The sequence below is a fragment of the Odontesthes bonariensis genome, chromosome 5 (assembly GCF_027942865.1).
Source record: "Odontesthes bonariensis isolate fOdoBon6 chromosome 5, fOdoBon6.hap1, whole genome shotgun sequence".
NCBI lineage: Eukaryota > Metazoa > Chordata > Actinopteri > Atheriniformes > Atherinopsidae > Odontesthes > Odontesthes bonariensis.
In genome coordinates, this window is record NC_134510.1 from 26,784,602 (window position 1) to 26,806,675 (window position 22,074).

Genomic DNA, 22,074 nt, shown 5'->3' on the forward strand with positions numbered 1-22,074 from the left:
AGTTACTGTGTTGGTGATGTTATGCATATATTGTTGATATTTCATCGTGCCACTGCTGGTGTGGTATGTCTGCTCAGGTGGAATGTGCAAATTTGAGAGGTTTTTCCAAAAGTGGACTGTACCATCGAAGTGCTAGATGTTTACTCTAAGTTTTCCTAATATGTTGTGATTTATATGTCGACAGTGGTATACATGGTATGACTGTTTATCCTTTTAAAGTTAAAGCTAAATGATATCGTGTAAATAATTACCAAAAGTGCAAAATTGATGGGTTTGAGGACCCCTTCCGCTTGGCTTCGTCCACCATTCTCCGCAGTCTGCAGTGGATATGGCGTCACTAAAAAAGTGTAGGAGTCGAGAAACTTCATCTATGTAAATAACGCCAAGTAAAAAACTGTGTGTGAGGTTCTAACTAGCGATACACAGAGCATAGCTATTTAAATATATTTATCAGACACCGTATTTCTTGACTATGCCGCGGAAAAAGCCATTTAGCAACAAACAGAAGAAGAAACAGCTCCAGGTCAAACGCGAGAGAAAAAGAGGTAACTCAATTTGACTGTTAGCATGCTAGCATTAGCACTTAGCTCCACGACTAAATTCTGTGAAGTATTAAAGTGTTTGTGCTCCTGCATTGTGTAAAACAGTGTTGCTAGATTCAGTTAGAACATGATACCACTTATGTAACCTATGTAAGCACTTATATTAATATAAGCTCAGCGATGAACTGTAACTTGCCGTCGAAGTTGACTGGTACAGCTGAGCGCACGAGCTAACCTGTTTGCTACAAAAGCGTTAAATAATTAATGTTTCCCCTGGATTATTAGACATAAACAATACCATATAAGCTGTCAAACTAACCAGAGGCATGTGTCAGGTTACTGTCAATAGTTCAGCCTGTAAACAGTAATGACAGGACTGAAACACCTCCATGTGCTTGATGTCTGTTCCTTGTACACTACGCTATAAGATCACACATTTGATTTGTTTTGTATGCGTCTTTGTGGATATATAACAGTTATAGTTGACGTCAACTTAGAAAAGCTTAATGAAATACCCTTGATTATGGTTTTACATTTCAAGGACACATTGGGATCGTTCTTGTCTTTAGGTCTGTTCATGCCCACTTACACCATGATGAAAAGTATTTATCATACCTTTTATTCAATGTAAACACAAGTGATCTTCTCTCACATGTTTGACTACACAAACGCTTAAAAGCATGCTTTTACTTGTCTAACTGTTAGTGAGACCTTTAGTTATTATTTATGTAAGTTTTACATGTCACAATACTTGAAAGGATCCACACTGGGATGTACGTGGTTTGATTCACGTTACCATTATATGTATGATTTAATGAGGCATAATTCGTGTAAATTTGATGTAAATCTTATATGTAGGTATGTCTGTAACCTATTTGGTGATACTGCTCTCATTTTGGCCAGGATTATCTTTTTTAAAAAGTAATTTTCAATCTCTTAAGACTCTTTCTGGTATAGTAAAGATCAAATGAAAGTCAAGATTTTTCATTTCTCAGATTACCAGGTCAAAATAGTTCTATGTTTTCTCAGCCAGTTTAAGTTGGAAAATGCAGTCCTGACATCAGTTCCTGATGTGCGCTGTGATTTCTCACCTTCGCTTCCAGGTGACGCAGGTTCTGGACCGAGCAGCCGCAATGCAAGTGTGGAGCGAGGGGGAGGAGAGCGCCAGTCAGACACCTCAGATAGTGAGACCACTGACGTTAGAAGAATGAATCAGCAGCCCTCCAGCAGAGAAGGTAGATATGACCCTAACAGGTGAGTTGTCAGTATAATTTCTTATACTCACTTAATTAAAGAGTCCATACTATGCTCATTTACAGAATCTACTAGAAGAGGTTTACATGCTTTAATGCTTGAATAACACATTGGATTTCCTCATATTGTGCTTTGCTGCAGCACCCCTTGTCACCTACTGTCTGAAACACATTCTTCTATTTGCTGTCTCTTAGAGGCTCCCCTCCCAAAAGGTGAAGTCTGCTCTAATTGTTCAGCTCATTGGTAAAAAAAAAAAAAAAAAATGGCTGAATGTGAGGCAGCTGTGTGTTCTTTGCTATATATGTGCCAAGTTACCCACCAGGCATCAATGATACAAATGTGTGTCATCATGACGTTAATTAGTACCCGAAGAAAAGTCTGGACCACAAACAAGGCATTTCAGACAGTTCAGACACCATATCCACTCGTTTGGGGAGACCTCCTTTTGGTCTGGACATTGGGCTTTGCAACTTCACAGACTTGTACATGCACCAAAAATGATGCAACACACACCAGGGAGGAAAAAATAAGAATACAGCTCTTTAGTCGTAAAGCTTTGTAAATTATTTAACAATCTGCTTTGATAGGTTTATATTTTTTTTCCCAGTTGTCTCTCATTTGAAATTGATAGAAATTTTGTGCTGTACCTGTAACATCACATTGCACAATTTTGGAAATATTTGGTGATACTTACTTGAGCTCTGTATCTAAACAAGAGGATAATGAGATAAAGATTCTAGTTTTCATCACCATTTAATTAAAAAAAAAAGTGGCTCTTATCGTTTTTCTAGTGAGGCTGTGGCAGTCACCACTCTGTGTGTTGCCTATGACAGCATCTATGATCATTTAAGACATTAATTAGCATTGTATGCAAGTTTACATGCAGATTGATTGATACAAAAAGACAGTCTCTTTGGTAATTTACACATGCCACATAGATGGGTCTCAGTTCTGCATCAGTGTGTGCTTACACACATCAAACCAGAGTTGCAGAATCAGCTGAGTGGCAACTGCATCATTTGTTAGAGGTTCCATGATGCCATCTTGCCCTTACACACATAGCCCATTTCTCCTCTTTTACCACCTCTGTTGCTGGATCAGAGGGATATCGGCAGCAGATCAACTTTGACCCCCCCACACCCCGCCCCATGCCGCCTTCATACTTTCATACGACACAGCTGCACAACGAAGGCGCATTAGTCCCTGCTTGACAGCCATTTGTTCAAAATGCCTTAAAACAATCAACACCTTCCCTCTGCTCTTTTTCAGGTTTCGACTGCACTTTGAGAAAGAAAGTAAAGAGGAGGTGGAGAGGAGGAAGAAGCTGGCCATGGATACGGTGCTGCAACCAGTTTCAGACAAAGAACTTGAGGTCGACATCAATGACATCTACCCCTCAGAGAAAGGTCAGGTGCTTCTTGATACTCCTCTAATGGCAGTGTTGCAGTAAGCCCCACAGGTTAGCAGAGTGGGCTAATGTAATGGGTCATTGCTTGACATGCTGAAACTTGATTATGCACCTCCAGGTCTTAGCTTCCCGCTACGACCATCGTGGACTTATGAGATGTCACGAGAGAGCCTGCTGAGGAAAGAGGAGAAGTCATACAGAGATTACCTGGAGGATTTGCACTCAAGAAACCCACCTGGCTCTCTAAGCCACTTTGAGCACAATCTTGAGGTAACTTAGTTACAGGATAATACTGCTAAAGATTTATTTATCAGTAAAGAGTGGAGTATTGAGCAGTCTTTGACCTAGAGAATCCTGTCAAGTCGAAATTCTCTCCACTAATATATTACGTTACCCAGACGTTCTTAGACTCTAGGTCAGACTTCACCAATTGCCTGTTGAACTGGGATTAGTCCATTTAAGCCCCTTTTAGGCTTGCACTTTCTTCTCCATTAATCCATGGGCAACTGAATGTGTCTTCATCATGCCTGAATGAGCACTTGGGTACTTTTCCATAAAAAGTACAGACAGCAATCTTTTAAGGTTTGACCAGGCAACATTTGTGGATCACTTGTAACGGTACGATTATGAACAATCTGCAGCTACATTAACCCACAGGTATGCACAAATAGGGATGGGTCAAAATGAATGACACAGTTTTCCTTTTCCATTATTTTTTGTACTAACAGCACCTCAGCACATTGATTGAGAGACAGTGAACAGTGAAGTAAAGATATTAGCAACAACTTTGATCATTATATATATATATATATATATATATATATATATATATATATATATATATGTATTGACTTAAAGCAACGCAAGTCTGAAAGACAGAGTGCCCTCTTTTTTACAAATCAATGAAGCCATTAACGTTGTGAATCCCATGCCTGAAAAGGGCCTTATTGGCAATCCTCACTAATGCTCCTTTTCCACTTCAGAGGAGTAAGCTCAGTATTCAGCCACAGAGCCATTTTTATTATGCGATAACCCTTCTTTTGGTGGCAGAACAAAATCTGACACTTTTTTTTTTTCTGTGCTAAATCAGTATTCAGGAATCCTGTTAAGTCCATTGACATCAGATAACAGCATGAGGTAATGCTGCTTCTTAATGAGTTCGCCTGTAAAGTGATGATTACCCAGCAGGCTTGACTTGCTGGGTAATCATTGCTCCAGAAACTGATGATTTCATTCCTTTAGGTTGGATCACGTAGAGATCGGAAAGAATTTCAGGACACATAATATGCATGTGTATTGTCTGCTCTTCTCTTTTGGGGAAAGCACCATTATATATCATCGGTATGCTGTGTTATTGTTCCGTTTTGCTCAGACTATGAAAGTGATTACTGTTTTTTTTTTTTTCCCCAAAAGTAAAAAAATCCTGAAGATGATTTGATTTCAGAGCACGGGGTGAGCTCAGGAGATCCATCTCAGCAGAAGCGGGGCTCGAGCAGCTGGTGGTGTCATAAGTGCCTCTCAGTAATCTAGAGATGATAGCTTTTTAAGTTTGAACTGAGGATGAAATAGATGGAAAAGTAACACGTAGATGAATAAGCTGCTCGACTGAATGAGTCTATGTGAATGAATACGAGTTCAGAACTATTAAATACACACTTTAGATTAAACAGAATAATGAATATTAAGCTATTACTTTGGGGCTCCAGACTGCGACCATTTTTGTAGTCGGTGTGACTTCATTTTACCAGTGAAACTGGCAACTATGCTCCCCGTCTCATCTCCCTTTCTAACGTCATCATTCATCATGTGAAACACACGCCATGGAGCAAGAATTGGTGTGTGCGTGTGAGCCAGCGTGAGGCTGCTGTCATCATAATAATGAGATGGGGCTATTGTCACTGCTCTCGACCTTACAAACAACATCAAAATACCTGATGCTTTGGTGGCTTCGATGTTGTTGCGGTTGTTTACCACCTGATATTTCTAACCCGCTACGCAAGTTTGGAAAAACAGGAGGAGCTTATGGGAAGAGTGTGGAAGAAGGTCTCTCTCCTATAGGCATCTGTACAGCCCAATAAAACCTAAGGTACAATTACAGCAGATGTTACAAAAACAGCAAATACTGCTTAAAAGTAATGGAGTTGAATGGATTCTGTATATATTTGTGTATGAATGATGCATAACTCCTTATAGTGCTGTTGCTGAGTGAAAGGGCCTCTTAGTGCTGGTGTAACTAGTTATGGTGCTGAGTTAATGTCACAAGTTGCACACGCAGTGACGTCAACTCCGCACCATAACTGCGTCAGGCTCGACAAGGCATTAGTCTGGAGCTCTGGATCTTCAGTGTTTGTGATGTGACCCCTTGAGGGCAGCAGAAACAAGGTAACCATGGTGAACTTAGAAAATAGTTGCCCATTTATACTTCCAGCACCACCGACGAAACACTATCTCTCATTTGGAGTCATGTTTCATGCCTCAGTTCATATTTTGGACCAACATTTAGTCTCTGTTTTTAGTCTTGACTATACAAACAAGGGAAACATCTGGCTTTTTAGCTGCTAAACACGCCATTATGTTTACTGTCTGCTCTTTGGTGCTGAACAGCTTGTGTATACTGAATTAGAGCTTTTTTGCTGAAAACAGCTGCCTCCTACAGATAAACCTGATGAGTTTGTCACATAAACCCAAGCAGAGCTCAGTTATTTTGTTAACTCTGCAGACTCAACATTTCATGCAACCACATTGTTGTTTGAGCTTTAGGCCGTAGCAACTTCAAAAAAAGCTTCTTTCAGGTCAGATTTTATTGACTGGTGTGCAGTTGGTGAGAGGCTGAGGTAGCTTGTAGCTGTGGGGGAAAAAAAGATGCTTGTTATGGTGTGAGGAGCAGTGTTGGCTGTCATTAGGGGGGTGACTCTGGGACGCCAATGGTCATTCTCTAGCCTCCTGGAGGTGTCGTGGGCCCAACTAGATGAAACACTAATGAAAGGAGGTTCCCAACTGATGACCCCAATGACATGTTGGTCAGCACTGCTCACTGATCTATATAGGGAGTATAGGGAATTATTCACTGAGTCTGGTCCTTTTTTCTTTAGCACAAGTTTCTTGTGTTTACCTGAAATAAATTATATGCTTTCCACCACTGAACCTGGTTAACTTACTGATTTATCTTTATTTCAGACATGGAGACAGCTGTGGAGAGTTTTGGAGATGTCAGATGTCATCCTGCTTATTGTTGACATCCGGCACCCGGTAGGTCAAACTTTAAAGAAAAAGCCTTCAGAATGAATTGGGCCATTAGGTGGAGACATTTTCAATATTTATCAATTTACTATTATTATAATTATTATTATTATTATTTTTTTTAATCTGTTTGTTTTCCTACAATGACTGCATAAGAGTGTTTGGCTTCATGCATAATGGATGTCCAGAGGGTTACTAGATGAAAGTCAACATGGACAGATTGTACACCACTATTACTCATAATGATAGCTGTATACTTGTAGACGAGAAGTTCAGGAAATATAAAGAATATAAATGTGTTGCTTCTTCTTCAAAGACATACTGACATTTTAGTCTGTGTGATTTTTGTAGAGGCCAAATTGAGTTTTATGAGAATCTGACTGCAGTTACTGGAAGATCTTGTTTGACAAGAAATTAAGTGATTGTTCTTCTTATGAGAATGAATTCAATTCTCTGATCATCAGTTCAGTTTAACGGGCTTTTGTTTTCTTTCATTAGGGTCTCCTTTGATCTTATATGCTGTGATCGTGCTGATTAATGGGCGGGATTATAACTTACTGCTGTGTTCAGTGTCTGTTGCTCAGACTTTAATTTCACAGTAATGACAAAACCCACTTATTTGGCTTTGACACACTTTCAAAAGTTAAAAAAGGCAGAACTAATTTTGTTCCTATTAATAATGACATGATCTAGTGATTTATTTGATGAACAGGCCATAATTATCATTCTAAGAAATGTGTCCTCTTGCAAACCATCCAGGCGCTGCAGTTTCCTCCATCTCTTTACCATTACATCACTGGAGATGTACAGAAGCAAGTAATCCTGGTGTTGAACAAAGCCGACCTGTGTCCTCCCCCACTTGTGATCGCCTGGAAACACTACATGACGTCCCAGTTTCCCCACCTGCAAATAGTGTGCTTCACCTCCCACCCTGGACAACCCTACAGCACGGGTGAGCAGAGCGTGGGAGTTAACGGGGAAACTAGTGGATGACTAAATATAGCCTGCTGCATAAATGCCTACAGCCCTTGTTATGATAATACTTTCTTTTCCTTTTTTTTTTCCTCCTTTTTTTTGTAGTTCTCCAGAAAAGGAGGATGACGAGGAAGGCTGATTGGGGTCACGCTGGAGGTCTTATAGATATCTTTAAAGCCTGCCAGGAGATCACTTCTGGGAGAGGTGGGAGAAAAGCGTACATGTGCTCTTCGTCTTTTATGATTCTTATCCAGGCAATGAATTGTGATTAATGAGCAGCTCCACCTTCATGCTCTTCCTCAAAAAGTTACCGATCCTTTTATCTTTTCCTCAGTTGACCTGTCCAGCTGGGAGCAGAAGATTCAGAGAGATGCTGTTGCTGAGCGACTGGGTGGAGAGCAAACAGATGAGGGAGCTGAATCTGTGCTGGTGGAGCACCAAAGTGATAGTGCTATGGAGATGAGCAACCTGTCACGAGAGCTCTACAAAGATGGGGTTCTTACGTTGGGTTGCATAGGTAAGATTTAATCTCAGGGGGAATGTGTCGGTATTCTCTTAGAATATACACAAAGATGAATCCCAGTCCAATGCACATTATTACCATGGAGATCTTGATTCACTCTTGTTTTTCCAGGATTTCCAAATGTTGGTAAGTCATCTATTATAAACAGCCTTGTTGGGAGGAAGGTTGTGAGTGTGTCTCGAACCCCAGGCCACACCAAATACTTCCAGACCTACTACCTCACCCCGACAGTCAAACTCTGCGACTGCCCTGGACTGGTCTTCCCCTCTCTTGTCAATAAGCAGCTACAGGTACAGGCACACTTTTGCGTACTTGATTGCAGATGTGAATCAAACTCAATAGTAACCTAATTGTATTGAATAGCACACAGACACACCTGGGAAGACAGATTATCCATCTTATACTTCCATTTTAATAGGCAGTGGAAGATACGCAGGCTTTCTTTCTGTGACGGCTTCTCAGCCTTTTAAAATGTGTTTTTTCACTTTTTTTTTATTTTTATTTTTTATATAATCAGATGATGATTTTATTTTCCATAGATTCTGGCGGGTATTTACCCAGTGTCTCAGCTACAAGAGCCCTACACCTCAGTTGGTTATCTGTGTGAAAGGACTCCGTTCCTCCCTCTGCTGAAGCTCAAACATCCCAGTTTACAAGAAAGCAAAGGACAGCAGGGCTCTGAAGAACCCAGGTGGACTGCCTGGGATGTGTGTGAGGGTAAGTCAGTATTCAATCCCCTTTCCTGCATGAGATAAACTATATTACGTCTTAAATAGCCGGTGGCTGTAGTCTCTCAGACAAAAGTATGGAACAGAAGCTGTTGATTTGGTGATATAGTGAATACAAACAGTAGCAGGATGGTGTTTAAGCCATTGATTAAAAAATAAAGCACAGTGGCTCTGTGTTCCAGAGGAATACACTATATTGGGAGACGTTTCTCATTGGTTTGAGCAGTTTATTTTGGGAATTAATCTTGTAATGGACAAGGATGACAGTGGGCAGTAAACAAGTCTCATCCTTTAATTATGGTACCACAGTTTATTATCCCGTCCATGGCAGCTGTCATCAAAGTGCTCTTTTTGTCTTTACTTTCTTCAGCTTGGGCAGAGAGGAGAGGCTATAAAACAGCAAAAGCAGCTCGGAACGATGTTTACCGCTCAGCGAATAGTCTGCTACGGTTGGCAATTGATGGCAGATTATGTCTCTGCCTCCGACCCACCGGCTACAGCTGCCTGAGAGGTAAGTAAAGGCTCCTCCACATCTGCTCATTTCAGCTTCATTTGTATTTTAAGAGTTAAAATTGGCAGGTGGGTCAAATTAATTTATCTTGGGGGATTATTTCTGGTCTACAGAGCATTGGGAAAATCACCCAGACTTGCCAGAGATTCTGGCTCTACAAGGAAGGGCAACAGAGCAGGAAGGAACAGGAGACAAGGAGGACGAAGACGATGGAGAGTCCAGCACAGAGCCAGAGGATGAGAGAGACCGGGATGCAGATGATGATGAGGACGGAGATGATGAAGATGAGGGGTTTGGGCACCGGAGGCAGGATGAGAAGCCGTCAGGCTTCACTGTCAACATGTACAATGTACTCCGGGAAAATGACTGTGCGTGAAATAACAGAGCGCGAGACGAGCACAATAAACTAACTGTTCCTCTTTTTTTTTTTTCTACCCCGTGTGCTTTACAAACCTTTCATTCCTCGTTTTTCCTAAACCTGCATTCCCTCTCCTGTGTTCCTGCATCATCACTCCTCTAGTATTATTTAATGTACATTAAGGAGATCAATAGTCTTTCAGTCATGTAGTTCCCTACCTCCTGTGACATACAGAGCATATTCATCTATTCCGTGCTGTGCCTCTGCTCTGCTTGCTCAGCTTGATCTTCGCTGTCGCTTCTAGGAACGGGTTTGGTTTGATCTTTTTTTATTTTGCATGTAGTTCTCAGCAACAAATGATCAAAGTGATTTACCTGAGCCTGGAATAATCAACCATCTGGTTTTCAGTATTTTCATCAGTAAGTGACCTCATAGCTGAGATGCCAAAGTTCAGGAACGGGTGACGAGACAAATCAGATGCACTGTTGATATGATGTCATTCACTAACGCAGCCTTTTGGCTCTCAGAGCAGCTGGAGATTTCAGAACTCTAAATCTTCTTTATAGACCATAACATTTGCTGAGTTGGGATATTGGAGACACTAGAACTAATAAAACCAACATTTCACACACAGTTTTACAAATATTTCAAATCTATCAAAGGATCATTTATCCTTTAAGTTGATACTGGTTTAGATGATATTGTGAATGTTTGGTTGGAAATTCAGAATATTTTTTTGGATGGGGGAGTTACTGATTTTCTTTTGCCGAAGGATGCTGTGTCAGAAATGAAAGCTGTAGTGTTTTAACTACCGTAATTGTGCTTAGATAATGATGGGGAGCTTCAGTATTTAGAGAAGGATTTTGCCATCCCCATTCAGCATGTTTATATGCTAATGGCAGCACATTGGATCTGATCCAGCAGAATCTACTTTCAAAATAAGTTAAAGGGATACATCAAACTTTTAAAAAAATATATAATTTGCTTTCTGGTTGAGATGTGTGTGTGTTTATCTGTAGTTTAGTAATTAAAACAAAGACGGAAAGCAGCGAATGACTAAATCTGTTCTAAAGCTTAGGTTTATAGGCAAGTTATGTTCTATTATTTATTGACCTGTGTGAGTGAAATCCTGATCTTGTCATCGTGACGTTGAGGTTACCAGCAAGGGAGGGGGGGGCAAACTCCTTCAACCTATTGATCTTATTCTTGAATATTTTATACAGCTTAAGCAAGTGAGAGAAAACTTTAGATTTGGAGATGTCAGTTGTCTTCTTTACAGCTCAAGGCTGCTTTTTCTTAGCATGAAGCTAACAAAGTAGCTGCAGCTGTGTCTGCACGGTAAACACACTCTCATCAAGGGACTAAATAAGCAAATTTAAAAAAGAAATGCAGGTTGTTCCTTTTTAACTGCACAGAAAGAGAATCTGGCCACGACAGCTTCCATCTGTTTGTCATTGTAAGTAACATCCCACTTTTCTCCCAGAATGATTTTCTTTTGTTTGACCAGTCTCTTATTTGTTTCTCTGTGATGGTCCCACCCATGTCCAATCCCGAGTGCTGTATTATTGCGTTGTGCTGTACCTGATTCATGCATTCACTGAGGGATCTGCACAGCACTGCGTTACTGGGTAATGCATCGCACTGCAGCCACGAGTGGTCTACCATCGGTACAATGGAAGCAGATGCTAAACACTACCATGCTGTTATAAACACAGCAGAGATTTAGTTGTTGTGTTTTGTTTTATTCAATCCTGGAAATGTTAAAAGCATCTCGAGAGCATACGAGTGTAAAAACTCGAGATGTGATCAAGGTTTGCTGCATTCCTTATTTCATTCCTAGTATGCCTAATGATGGCTGGACTGCTTTCTGCAATTAAAGAAGAAAACTATCAAAACCTCATCAAAGTGTTTTTCTTTTTTTTTAAAAATAGAGCTTCTTACAGATATTTGCTTTTATCCAGATCTTTAAAGAACCAGTGTCCTCCAGCTTCGCCCACACATAACTTTGAATGTTCTAACAAAACCTCAGAAGACGTTTGTGATCAAAGAGGGCAGACTGAGTGGACTTGGGGGTGGTGGTGTTATTATTGATTAGATGTTTGTGCTGTGTAATCAATGTTGTCTCCTGATTTGTTTGGTGACATCATGAAGAACTGCAGCACATAATTGGATTTGAAATGAAGACTTTCTGATGCAAATGATCGGCTGCGCTTTAGTCGGATCTAATCAAACTCCTCCAACATTACCTCAAAGGCAAATTTCCTGATGGGTAAAATTAGAATGAGACAACATAAAATCAAATAGAATCTACTGAACCACAAAATCATTGCCAAATCCTTTGAGCTGTGCAGATTTTAACTAAATGTTTTATATATATATACATATAGATAGGTAGATATAATAATAGAGCACCTATATTTCCATACAGCTGTACATTTTTCAAACAACTGTTATTAAATTATAAGTTTAAAAAAAAGAACATTGATCAGTAAATAAATGTAAAACCATTAAAAGCAGGTAATTGTCTCTTGTGACTCATTCTATAATGTCACAATGATATTGTCTTGTGGTATAAAAACAGACTTTCTTCATTGTACCTTATTAAGTTTGAGCTGATTTTACAAACATTGTTTCCAGTTGCAGCTTATCATGGATTGTTCTGTCGTTTAATTTCTCATTTATCAATTAAATGTTTAACTGTCAAAATTCAGAAAATAGCATTAAATGTTCTAAACTCAATAAAATAATAAATCTATCTTTTGAATAAGGACTCTATCATGCCAAGCTGTTATTTTTTCATCTGTGCGGTAGTATAAACCAACTTGTCAATCTAGTAAAAGGAGATAGTATAGAATTTTCCTTTTGGATGTAGCAGAAAATGGTATGAAAAGTAAAAAACAAGTGACTCATATTTGTACTTGAATTAATGACATAAATGCAGGGGCGGCTGAAGCTCAGCAGGTTGAGTGGTTGTTCTTAAATTGCAAGGTCGCTGACTCAATCCCACACCTCAGTCTGCCTGGTGAAGTATCTTTGAGCAAGATACTGAAATGCTACATTTACGTAATAAGTATGTCATGAACATTAAACCACCATTAATATGAGATAAGTCTTCAGTATCTCTAAAAAATCTTTTGGGTTAGAAGAAAAAACACATTATCCCACACTATGGGGAGTCGACAGCTTGGCAGCATTTTTCACAGTTTGCTCATAAGTCAGGCTGACATACAGTATTTGGTTTCTTAGGAAACTGTGATCTAAAGCTGAAGTTGGAATGAACTCTTCAGATTTGACTGACATCTAGGATCACAGCAGGAGTTTGTAGTGACTCGCTCATCAGGGGTCAGTGAGGCTGACTACTTCAGTAAGACGTGATAAGTCAAGATTAATCTGACTGTATTTGAAGAGTCATCGTAAAAATAACTAGAAAGACTGCCTGCATGTCATTTGCTGTAGAGAGGCGTCTGATCCTTGCATGAGTGAAGAAGATTAACACTCTTGAAAAGTTGCTCCATTGGAATATGTTGTTAGTCTGTTTTTATAGTGATGACGCTTGTTTCTCTGAGCTCTTCCAATTGTCAGGACATTCTCTGGAACAAAAGTTTTATTCTAACATTATAACATAACTACATGCTGGGTACACTGCGTTTAACAGTCTGTGACGCATAAGAAATAAATTATCGACTTTCCCAATTTCTGATGAAACTGTTCCCACAGCCACCAGATAAAAATGTCAAACCTCTCCTGGAGGTGTATGTGTTTCTATGTCATCATAGAGCAATTTTATTGACATTTTTTGTCAAATTGTTACCAGTCTTTCTGTCAGAGAAAATCTGGCAGCTACTCATTATCTCGTTAAGTTTCTGGTGACCCATTGGGCACAATTCATGAGCAAGCTGAGCCAGTTTGATGATAATTACTGAGGATTGCATAAATCATTATTTACAGATGGAAGTGGCTGGAAACCCCCATGTTTTGCATCATTTGGACTTGGTGCCATCTTGTATGTTACACAGAGAAGCTATTTGCTGATGAGATGAATAAACTCTGAAGGGGGAAGTGAGAAATCATCTGGAATAGTTTCTGATTCACAGGCAGAGCTGTGAGTTGCTTAATTTCCCCAGTCAGAGTTCTAACTATGTTGTGGCCTTCAAACCTGTATGGCAGTAATTACAGCCAGACAAAGACCCCAGATTTACTGGGGCATGACACCATAAATTTTAAAACTGTTAATTAAATTCTGCTGTGTTGAGTAGCTTTGCTGCCAGCATCGGCCGCAATAGTAATACCCATGTGGGTTGAATTTAATCATTTTTTATTTTATTTATCATCTTTGGAATTCTTTCACATGACGCAATCAGGTTGTTGTGGGGACTCTTGTTCTCTTTCCCCCTTTGCCCCCACCCCCAGATATACTGTATTTGCCCCAGTCCTGCTCTCAGTGTGACCTCAGCTAACATGTGGGCGAGACTAGGGAGGAATAAATTGGTTTCAGGAGAGAGCCAAAGCATAAGCAGAGCAGTAATATTCATTAGTCTGGTTTATGCTTCTCCCCTGAGCAGTGTAGACACACACACATATTGGTGTCCAAGGCAAGTTGTTAATAGCTTTCAGGACAACAAGTTTGTTCTCTTTAAAGACAGAAACTAAAATGAAGTGTCCCAGTTGGCTGTGTGAGAACAGCCAAACTGTTAAGAGCCTCATTATAGAAAATTATGCACCTATATCTCGCTGGCCGGTACACCCCTGCGGTCACTAGAGGGCTATCAAAGCCAGCAGAAACATATATGGGAGTTTTTGCTGCAGTTAATAGTCAGGTGCACAGACCTGCAGGCTTCTCATTTGTGGTGTTAATAGTGTGTATGTGTAACATGATATCACAACCATGCCCAGCTTTATCACCTTCTGAAAGGTTGGGTCACAAACTATTATGCGTGTGCATGCTGTCGTTTATACGCAGCTGTCTTGTGTGTGTGTTTGTTTCCAGAATGTGAAGAAGCCACAACTATCTATTAGGGGAGAATGCCAATTTTCTTTTATTTCTTTTTTTTTTCATGTAGGCCACTTCTGATCCTTATTTGCTTCTCGCAGTCTATACAGAGTCACTACACAACAAGTTATATTCTCTCTCAGATACAGACACACACACTGATTTACAACTCGGGCAGTTGTCCCGCCTCTGTTGCTGCAGTAGCGCTGTGGGAGGTAGTGAGGTTTGGATGTCTTGCATTGCTTGCTCTGTGATTTCCATTATCATAAACAACAGTGACGTAAGTAATTACATACATTTACAGTATTATTTGAACATTAAGTATTTATTTTAATTTCCATGTATTGTTTAACTTGTTTTAACTTTAACTATTCTTTAACACTATAAAATATAATTTTTTCTTCTTTAGTTTAGCCCAACCCCAACCCCTTCCTGCCCCTGGCCTTGGCCCTACAATTTGACCTTACACATTCATTTTGGAGGGATAAGGTGCCCCTTTTCTTTAAGGGATCAAGGAGTAGCTTGTGGATCATCTAGATCGTTCAGATGACGAGATATCCTAAAGAATAGGGCCATCCGAGCCTAGCAAAACATAGGGGTAGTGTCAAGAAGAGGAACTGGGGTTGGGCCTTACTCATGTGTTCGAGTTTACATTAAATAATTTGGAATTGAAAAGAAAAGGGAAGCTTTTAGATGCAACTTTCCCTGAATTTGGTTTTGAGTAATTGTTTAAGTAGGCTAAACAATCTAATGAAAACAGAAGGATATAAATAAATAATTAGTGTAGCAGAGCTTTATTCAAAACCCCTCAACTCTCAAATGTTCAGCTTCATCTTCCATCTATCACAACCAGCCACAACACTGGAATGCTTCATCAAAGCATGAATATTAATAATGTAACTCTCTAGCAGAGTCTGCAGAAGGAAACTTAAGTCCATTTTGCGTATAATACTTAAATGGGAGACTTTAACTCACAATGGAAGTGGAATTTCAATGTGAAGACAGCAAAAATAGACATATCCACACGCAGTGCCTTAACAATATGAGCTCACACAGGTACCACACCCATGTTTGTAAGGGCTCTGCAGACTGCAAACAGGGACAAAAGCCAGACAGCGAGTGTCTCTTTTCTTCAAGTAATCAATGATTAGCAAACTTTCCCAGCAGTATGTCAGCATGGGGCAAGCCTAAAAGCAATATTTGCCATGGTGAACTTTCAACACATTGTGTACAAAGCAGCTTTCCCATATTCCTCCCGTACAGGGTCACGATATGGCAGCTGGGTTTGTTTGTTCAGAGGACTCGTGCTTAAGTGCGGAAAGGGTCTGCTCTCTGCTTGACACAGAGCTCTGTGAAAACACAAAGCCCTGCCAGTTCAAACTCAGAGGGATTCAGTGTTTAGTAGTTTAGCTTTACTGAATGTGGACGTAGAGTTATGTATTTAATCAATAAACTGATGCTTTGAATGTGTGAGTTTCCAGTTTTATGGGTGTCAATGACTGCTTCTGTTCTCTTGTGAGTGTTTCTCTGCCTGGTGATGCATGAATGAGACCTCTTTGGTTACTGGATTGTGTTTGTCTGTGACCCTGCTTGTGAGTCGGAGCCCATGTGTCAGTAGGTATTTTTAGCACCACCTCTCACTGCATTGCAATGGCACTCATTTGCACCCCTCTGAGTCCTCCCCACACCTCCTCTGTCCTCACCCTCCTCTCCCACCCATCATCCCATCCTGTCTCTAGGGCTTGCCAGTCCGACGCAGCGTTCACTCTCACTGGAACGAGCCAGCAACAGTCGGCCCGAAGGTTTAAAAACACGGCGGGAGATTTTGAGATCCCAGGGAAGAGGATCAGACTTGGCGATGAAGAACGCAAGCCAGGGTGTTGTTAATCTTTTAGGCTGTGGCCAATATGAATATTAGTTAAAATAATTAAAGGATAGCTATAACCATATATCTTCACACGAAGACCCTGGGAACGTGGCATGGAACTTTAAGTGCTGTTTGCACTATAGACAGAGGGAGTGGAAAGACCAAACATGTTACTGGGAAGAAAGGAATGACATTCATTCAGACTGTTGGGAAAAAGAGGAAGGAAAGGAGAGAGGAAAAGGGAAGTAAAATCCTATAGAAGCTGGATTGACAGAGGACAACAGTTGTAGAGGAGCCTCCCAAATGCCATCGCAGAGGCTGTACTCCACGCTGTCAGATGTGTGTGCAGATGAATAGCAGGGGATTTCTGAAGGGGGGAGAGAAATATGACACCTAAAAAGAGTCTGCAACCACCCCCCTCCAAACATGAGGAAGATGCAAGTGCAATGCTACAGCTGAGAGGGTCTCCAGAGACTCCTGACACTCGACAACCCCCCCCCCCCCCCCCAAATTCCCCCTGACAACAACACTGAGCTCATCGCACTTCACTCACATGATCTGCAGGATCACAAGGACACTACAGCCAGGATGGAATTCATCCAGCAGATACTTGGATGACTGATAGAGGCTGCTGTCAGCCACATAATTATCTGATAAAAGTGCTTTTTTTGATGTGTAAGCAATGTTTTGTTTCCAGAGGCAGAATGTAAATGCTTCAGAAAAAGTGGGATTCCTCTTGTAAGGTTATTTGAAACACAAAATTCAAACCGGCATGCTAAACGACTTTGGACTTTAGTTCACTGCTGTGGTCGAGGCAGGAAGAGTTGGACGGATTCGCATGAATTTGAAAGACATTCATGTTTCCTTGAGAGAGGAAATTTCCCACTTTGGTGCCCATGTGACTTTTCCTCTACTGCCACCATGAGGCACATGCTGACGGTGGAGGTGACGTTTGGAATTTCAAATAACAATTTTTTATAACAAAGAGACAGCTAGGATTTTTAATAAAGGCGTTCATGTTACCCTTGTGATTTAAGAGGCTTCATCACCTCTGAGTCTCAGTTTGTTCATGACCATATTTTACAACCCAGCTGCCAAAAACATAATGAAACTATTGACAAATTACTTTGTCTTATATCCAAGTAAAAACAGATATTTTAAGACAACCTTCAAACTGTTAAACTTTTAGATATATGTTCATGTTGAAAATAATGCTAGCAATGAATTTTGTAATAGTTGGTACATAGGAAAGAAAAGAAGGAAAAAGTTGTATACTGCCAGAAAACATAGCTTGGCAAAGCATCTCACAATGAATTAGGTCAATTGGCAACATGTCAGTAACGGGATTGGATGTAAAGGTAGCGTCCCAAAGAGAATATTTCAGGACTTTCTGAGTATTTCAGGATTTAATGCCTTCACAATAGTGAAAACAAAGTCTTTCTGTCTTATCACAATGCATATTTTCATTTTCAATTTCATTTTTTTTCATTTATTCTGTAATTTGTGTGCACCCATCATATTATTGTTAAACATTTTTTTACTATAAACAGAAAAGAGAGCATTTCTCAAGGTAAGGTTGCAAAGAATTTGGGGATTCTATCATCGATGATTATTTTTTATCCTTGAAACCCTGAGAAATTTCCTTTAAAAGAGAGGAAAGGCCAAGATCCAGGATTGAATGCGAAATGCAGACACAATTCTATGGGGATTTTCAGGATGAGTTCTAGAAAACTGCTTATCTTTGTCAGTGAACACAGTTCATCAGTGTGTGCATAATCTCTCTGAGTTCATGGACTGAAGTGAAGTAGAAAACAGTCATGCGTTCTGAAAAAGGCAATTTTTTTTAAATCATTTTGGAAATCAGAGACACCACATCCTCTATTCTAAAGGAGAGAACATTGTTTTCATTCTACAGATATGGACAAATTTTAGATGTGTTGGAATATAATCAATACTAAACTATATTTACAGGTTCTGGAACAAATGTACTACCATTTGTGTGTCTTTTTCGTGGGAAGTTCTTGTTTATTTTAGCCACATTTCAGCAAATTTAGGATTGCACGATTTTGTAGGAAATTAGTTTTTATACTAAACTCACTTGCCAACGTTTCAGACCCGTCGCCCACTGAAAACATTTGGAGCATTGTGAATAAAAAGATATGACAAAGATGGAGAAAGGAGTCCCTCACGTCCTTACAGCTTAGAGAGGCTTATTAAAAAGCAAAGTGATGCAGTAAAGTGTAAACATGTCCCTGTGCCGACTTTAAAAAAAAATGTATTTACTTGTCATTACTTTCTTGCTTTTAATCTAACTTAAATACCAACTTTTTGAAAAAAGTTAGAAAAAAAAACAAATATTTGATGATATTCCCTGCAGCTTTAGCTGTATTTTATCTGCAGTATTAATTAGCAAACATTGACATATTAAATTTTGCCTAATCACAGCTTCAGGGAGCTGTAAGCTTCACGAGAAGATCTTTTTCTTAATAAGGTGTCTTGTTAATAAAGTTCATATACACTCTGGAATCCAAAAATAGCAAGACAACAGAATAATGAGCAAACTGTCTGAAAAGTGAGAGGAGCTATTGGAGAAAATTTTCCTCACCAAACATCTAAAAAGAACGCTCCAGGGTCTGCAATGCCCACTGTCACCCCCCCTACCCCAAACAGGAACCTTCCCATGGAGCAGACACTGACCCAATGACCCCATGACACCTCTGAGCTCCCAGATCCTCTCCAGGGGCCAATCAAATACAACCTGCCCCAGGCCTGTAACACTGATAGTCACAGTAAACAGACATTAGGGGGGAATACAGGGGTGCGTGTGTAGCTGTACACTCACACAGACACATGTGCACACTGTCACAAATGGATACATGAATGTTCAACCCAAACACAGACCTGAGGACACACACGGATGTGAAAAAATAATGTATTTTGCTGTGAAATGGACTTGGAGACTCTGGGGATTTCGCTGGCCACCACAAACTGGAGACTTTTATTGGTTTTGAGCATTTCCAGTAAAGAAGACCCTGGCAGAGATGTTTCAGAGGCGAGAATGCCTGGTATGTGGTTTTACCCTGGTTCCCAACATACTGCAAGCCTCGCATTCTGCATCTGATCTGTGTTGTCTGAATCCTGCAGCCCTGCACAGCTGTCAGACCACAACAGGAGGTGGACAGGCTGCTTGAGTTAAGAGAGAGTGTGTGCTGTCCCATGAAATGCCTTTATAGTGATCGTTTCCATTTCTAATTCAGATGTTTGTGCTTTTTTATGTCAGAGAGGTGATCAGTTTGAGATGCATTTCCACAGTGACAGGCAATAGATCATCTGTCATCCCTCCTAAAACAAAGCTTTTGATAAAAATGGTAATTTCCCACTGAATACATTAACCTTTTCAAGAAGTAAAACTTTCTTGTTAAGTAAAACCTATTTTTTTTTTCTCTTAAAACCACCCTTTTTATCCTCTTGACAGACAATTGATGTATCAGGTTACTCAATCTTTTCTTTTTCTTTCTACTTTTCTTACCTATGGCACCAAGTGGTTTCTCGTTTTGCTGCCTCACAAGTGCAATATAACTTTTCCCCTTTTATCCCCTCCCTGTTCATCTTTCACACTGTGTGAATTCCTCACAGGATCAGACCTGCTTTTTATGCTCCACTGGTTTTCACTCAAAGCGAGGGAGGAGGGAGGAAAGGGGTTTAGAAGCAAACCAAAACTCAACGGAGAATCTGAGCCTTTTGTGAAACAAAAATACGGAAAAGCATCTGGCCAACGCGAAAGTGAGACACAAAAAGAGTAGGAGAGAGGTGGCACAGGGCAGAAATAATTCTTAAAAAGGTCATCATTTCTGACTGGGGATTTGCAGTTGCCTGGGCAACGAACAAAGCAGAGCCAATTGGACGATGCGCACGATAGAAAGAGCTGAAAAGAGAAGGGAAAAGCTTTGGGGAGAAGAATAACAAGAGCGGAGAATTACTGCACTCATCAGCAGGATAATTTCTGGGAATCAGTTAACAGTTTGTGGATGATGTCATGCATAATAACTATCGAATATTTATAGAGATACGTGTACTATCCCTTTAATTCACAGATTAACTACATGTTTGCTTAGCAGCAGAACTGGAGAAAGAAGTTTATACAGAAACAGACCCCGGGGAGGCAGGCAGAGACACTCATGTCGTGGCAGCATTGCAGCAAAACAAAGAGAAAACTCCACTCACAAGATTATTTTGTATGTAACAAGGAGGAGGAAAGCTTCAGGAGCTTTTGGTTCAGTGTACCTCTGAACTGAAAAGCGACGAGAGAATGTTAATGATATGCGGGGAGAATGAGGGCAGACCCGATGAAAGTCCAACTCAAGTCTTTTCAGGGACAAAGAAAGTTGGAAAGACTGGTGGGGAGGGTGGGGGTGAAAGGGTGAGGAAGGGGGAGTGGAAAAGGTAGCATTAGTGAAGCAGAAACAGAAAAAGTCAGAGATTCAGGGGAGAAATGTTGAATATATTTTGAGCATTCCCTGACACATAGAAAGCTTTTCATCTGTCTAAGGGAGTGCAACTCATGTTGTTGTTGTTGTTGTTGTTGTTGTCACACAGTCCTATTTCCCACATTATCATAATATCAAACACTTGGCGGTATGTCAGACTGACATCTACAATTTCTCAGACAACTAACTGGGAACTACAGCTCTTGAATAAATGCAATAAAATGTCAAAAATTCCCCTCAGAAAAATGAGTAAAGGGGCCAGTGACTGACACGAATCCTGCACTTCTCTGGAGCAATCTTCATCCAAAACACTGGATTTATGGGCAAAGCTGCCCCTTTTAAAACATTAGAGGAGAAAATGTGCATGTTTAAACACTAACACAAGCCCTAAGACACAAAGAAAGCCGCCAAACAGTGTGCCAAGTTGATCTCCCCCTCCAGTTTATCCAAGGTGGAGCTCAAAGTGTGTAAATGACCTTTATTGTCCCTTGCTGCTGATTGAGCTCCAGCTAAAATTTCCCTCCACCTCCAGCCAGGCAAGTACCAGCAAGCTCTGTACCTGCTCTGGAGCCTGTTACCCAGTCTGTTTTATGTTTGGCTGCAGAAAATCTCCCACGTGTCTCTTTTTAGACATGAAATCCCGACTCTATTCAGCTCTGCCTTGGGGTCCCATATCAACAACTGTCCTGGTTCCAGCTCTGTTGGTGCTTTTTACTGCACACCCTTCAGTCTGAGTCATTATAGCCTAGAGGCAGTAATGGTATACAGTTACACTACCAATACTCTGTAATAAAAGTTTCCTTTGGAGGTAAATACTAAGGCTGAGAGCTGCGGGTCAACACTGATTGGCCCTTGCCAGATGCTGAGAGGTAGAACGGATTATTGGAAGTTTATATTGTCAAAAACTTCTTTAAAACACCAGAGAAACAACTTCTAACATGCAAAGGGATAACTGCTTCTGTATCAAATGACATATTCCCACATTTTAGCGTTGCTGTGCTGAAAAGAGTATTGTCTCTATGCATTGGATCGCGCTTTCAGTGTTGCTCGGCCTCACAACTCCCTCCCACCGGAGTCTCTGATTGGACGAGCTTCGTGCTGGAATATTCAATGAGACACCTTGCTCGCGGCTGTGATTGGACACAGCCGGTGCAGTTATGTAAATGAGCACCTGGCGGCGCCTGCTGGCCT

The 22,074-nt window shown here is 40.4% G+C and overlaps 1 protein-coding gene across 1 annotated transcript; it reads left to right on the forward strand.

Annotated features, from left to right (window-relative positions):
* The first annotated feature begins 308 nt into the window (after positions 1–308).
* gnl1 (guanine nucleotide binding protein-like 1) lies at positions 309–11,368 on the forward strand. The gene is made up of 12 exons (XM_075465852.1): positions 309–545; positions 1,646–1,796; positions 3,066–3,202; positions 3,323–3,474; positions 6,382–6,453; positions 7,204–7,396; positions 7,525–7,623; positions 7,754–7,936; positions 8,054–8,232; positions 8,482–8,659; positions 9,041–9,181; positions 9,295–11,368. The coding sequence occupies exons 1-12, from the start codon at positions 473–475 to the stop codon at positions 9,555–9,557; spliced, it is 1,821 nt and encodes a 606-aa protein (XP_075321967.1). The 5' UTR covers positions 309–472; the 3' UTR covers positions 9,558–11,368.
* Positions 11,369–22,074: the final 10,706 nt, after the last annotated feature.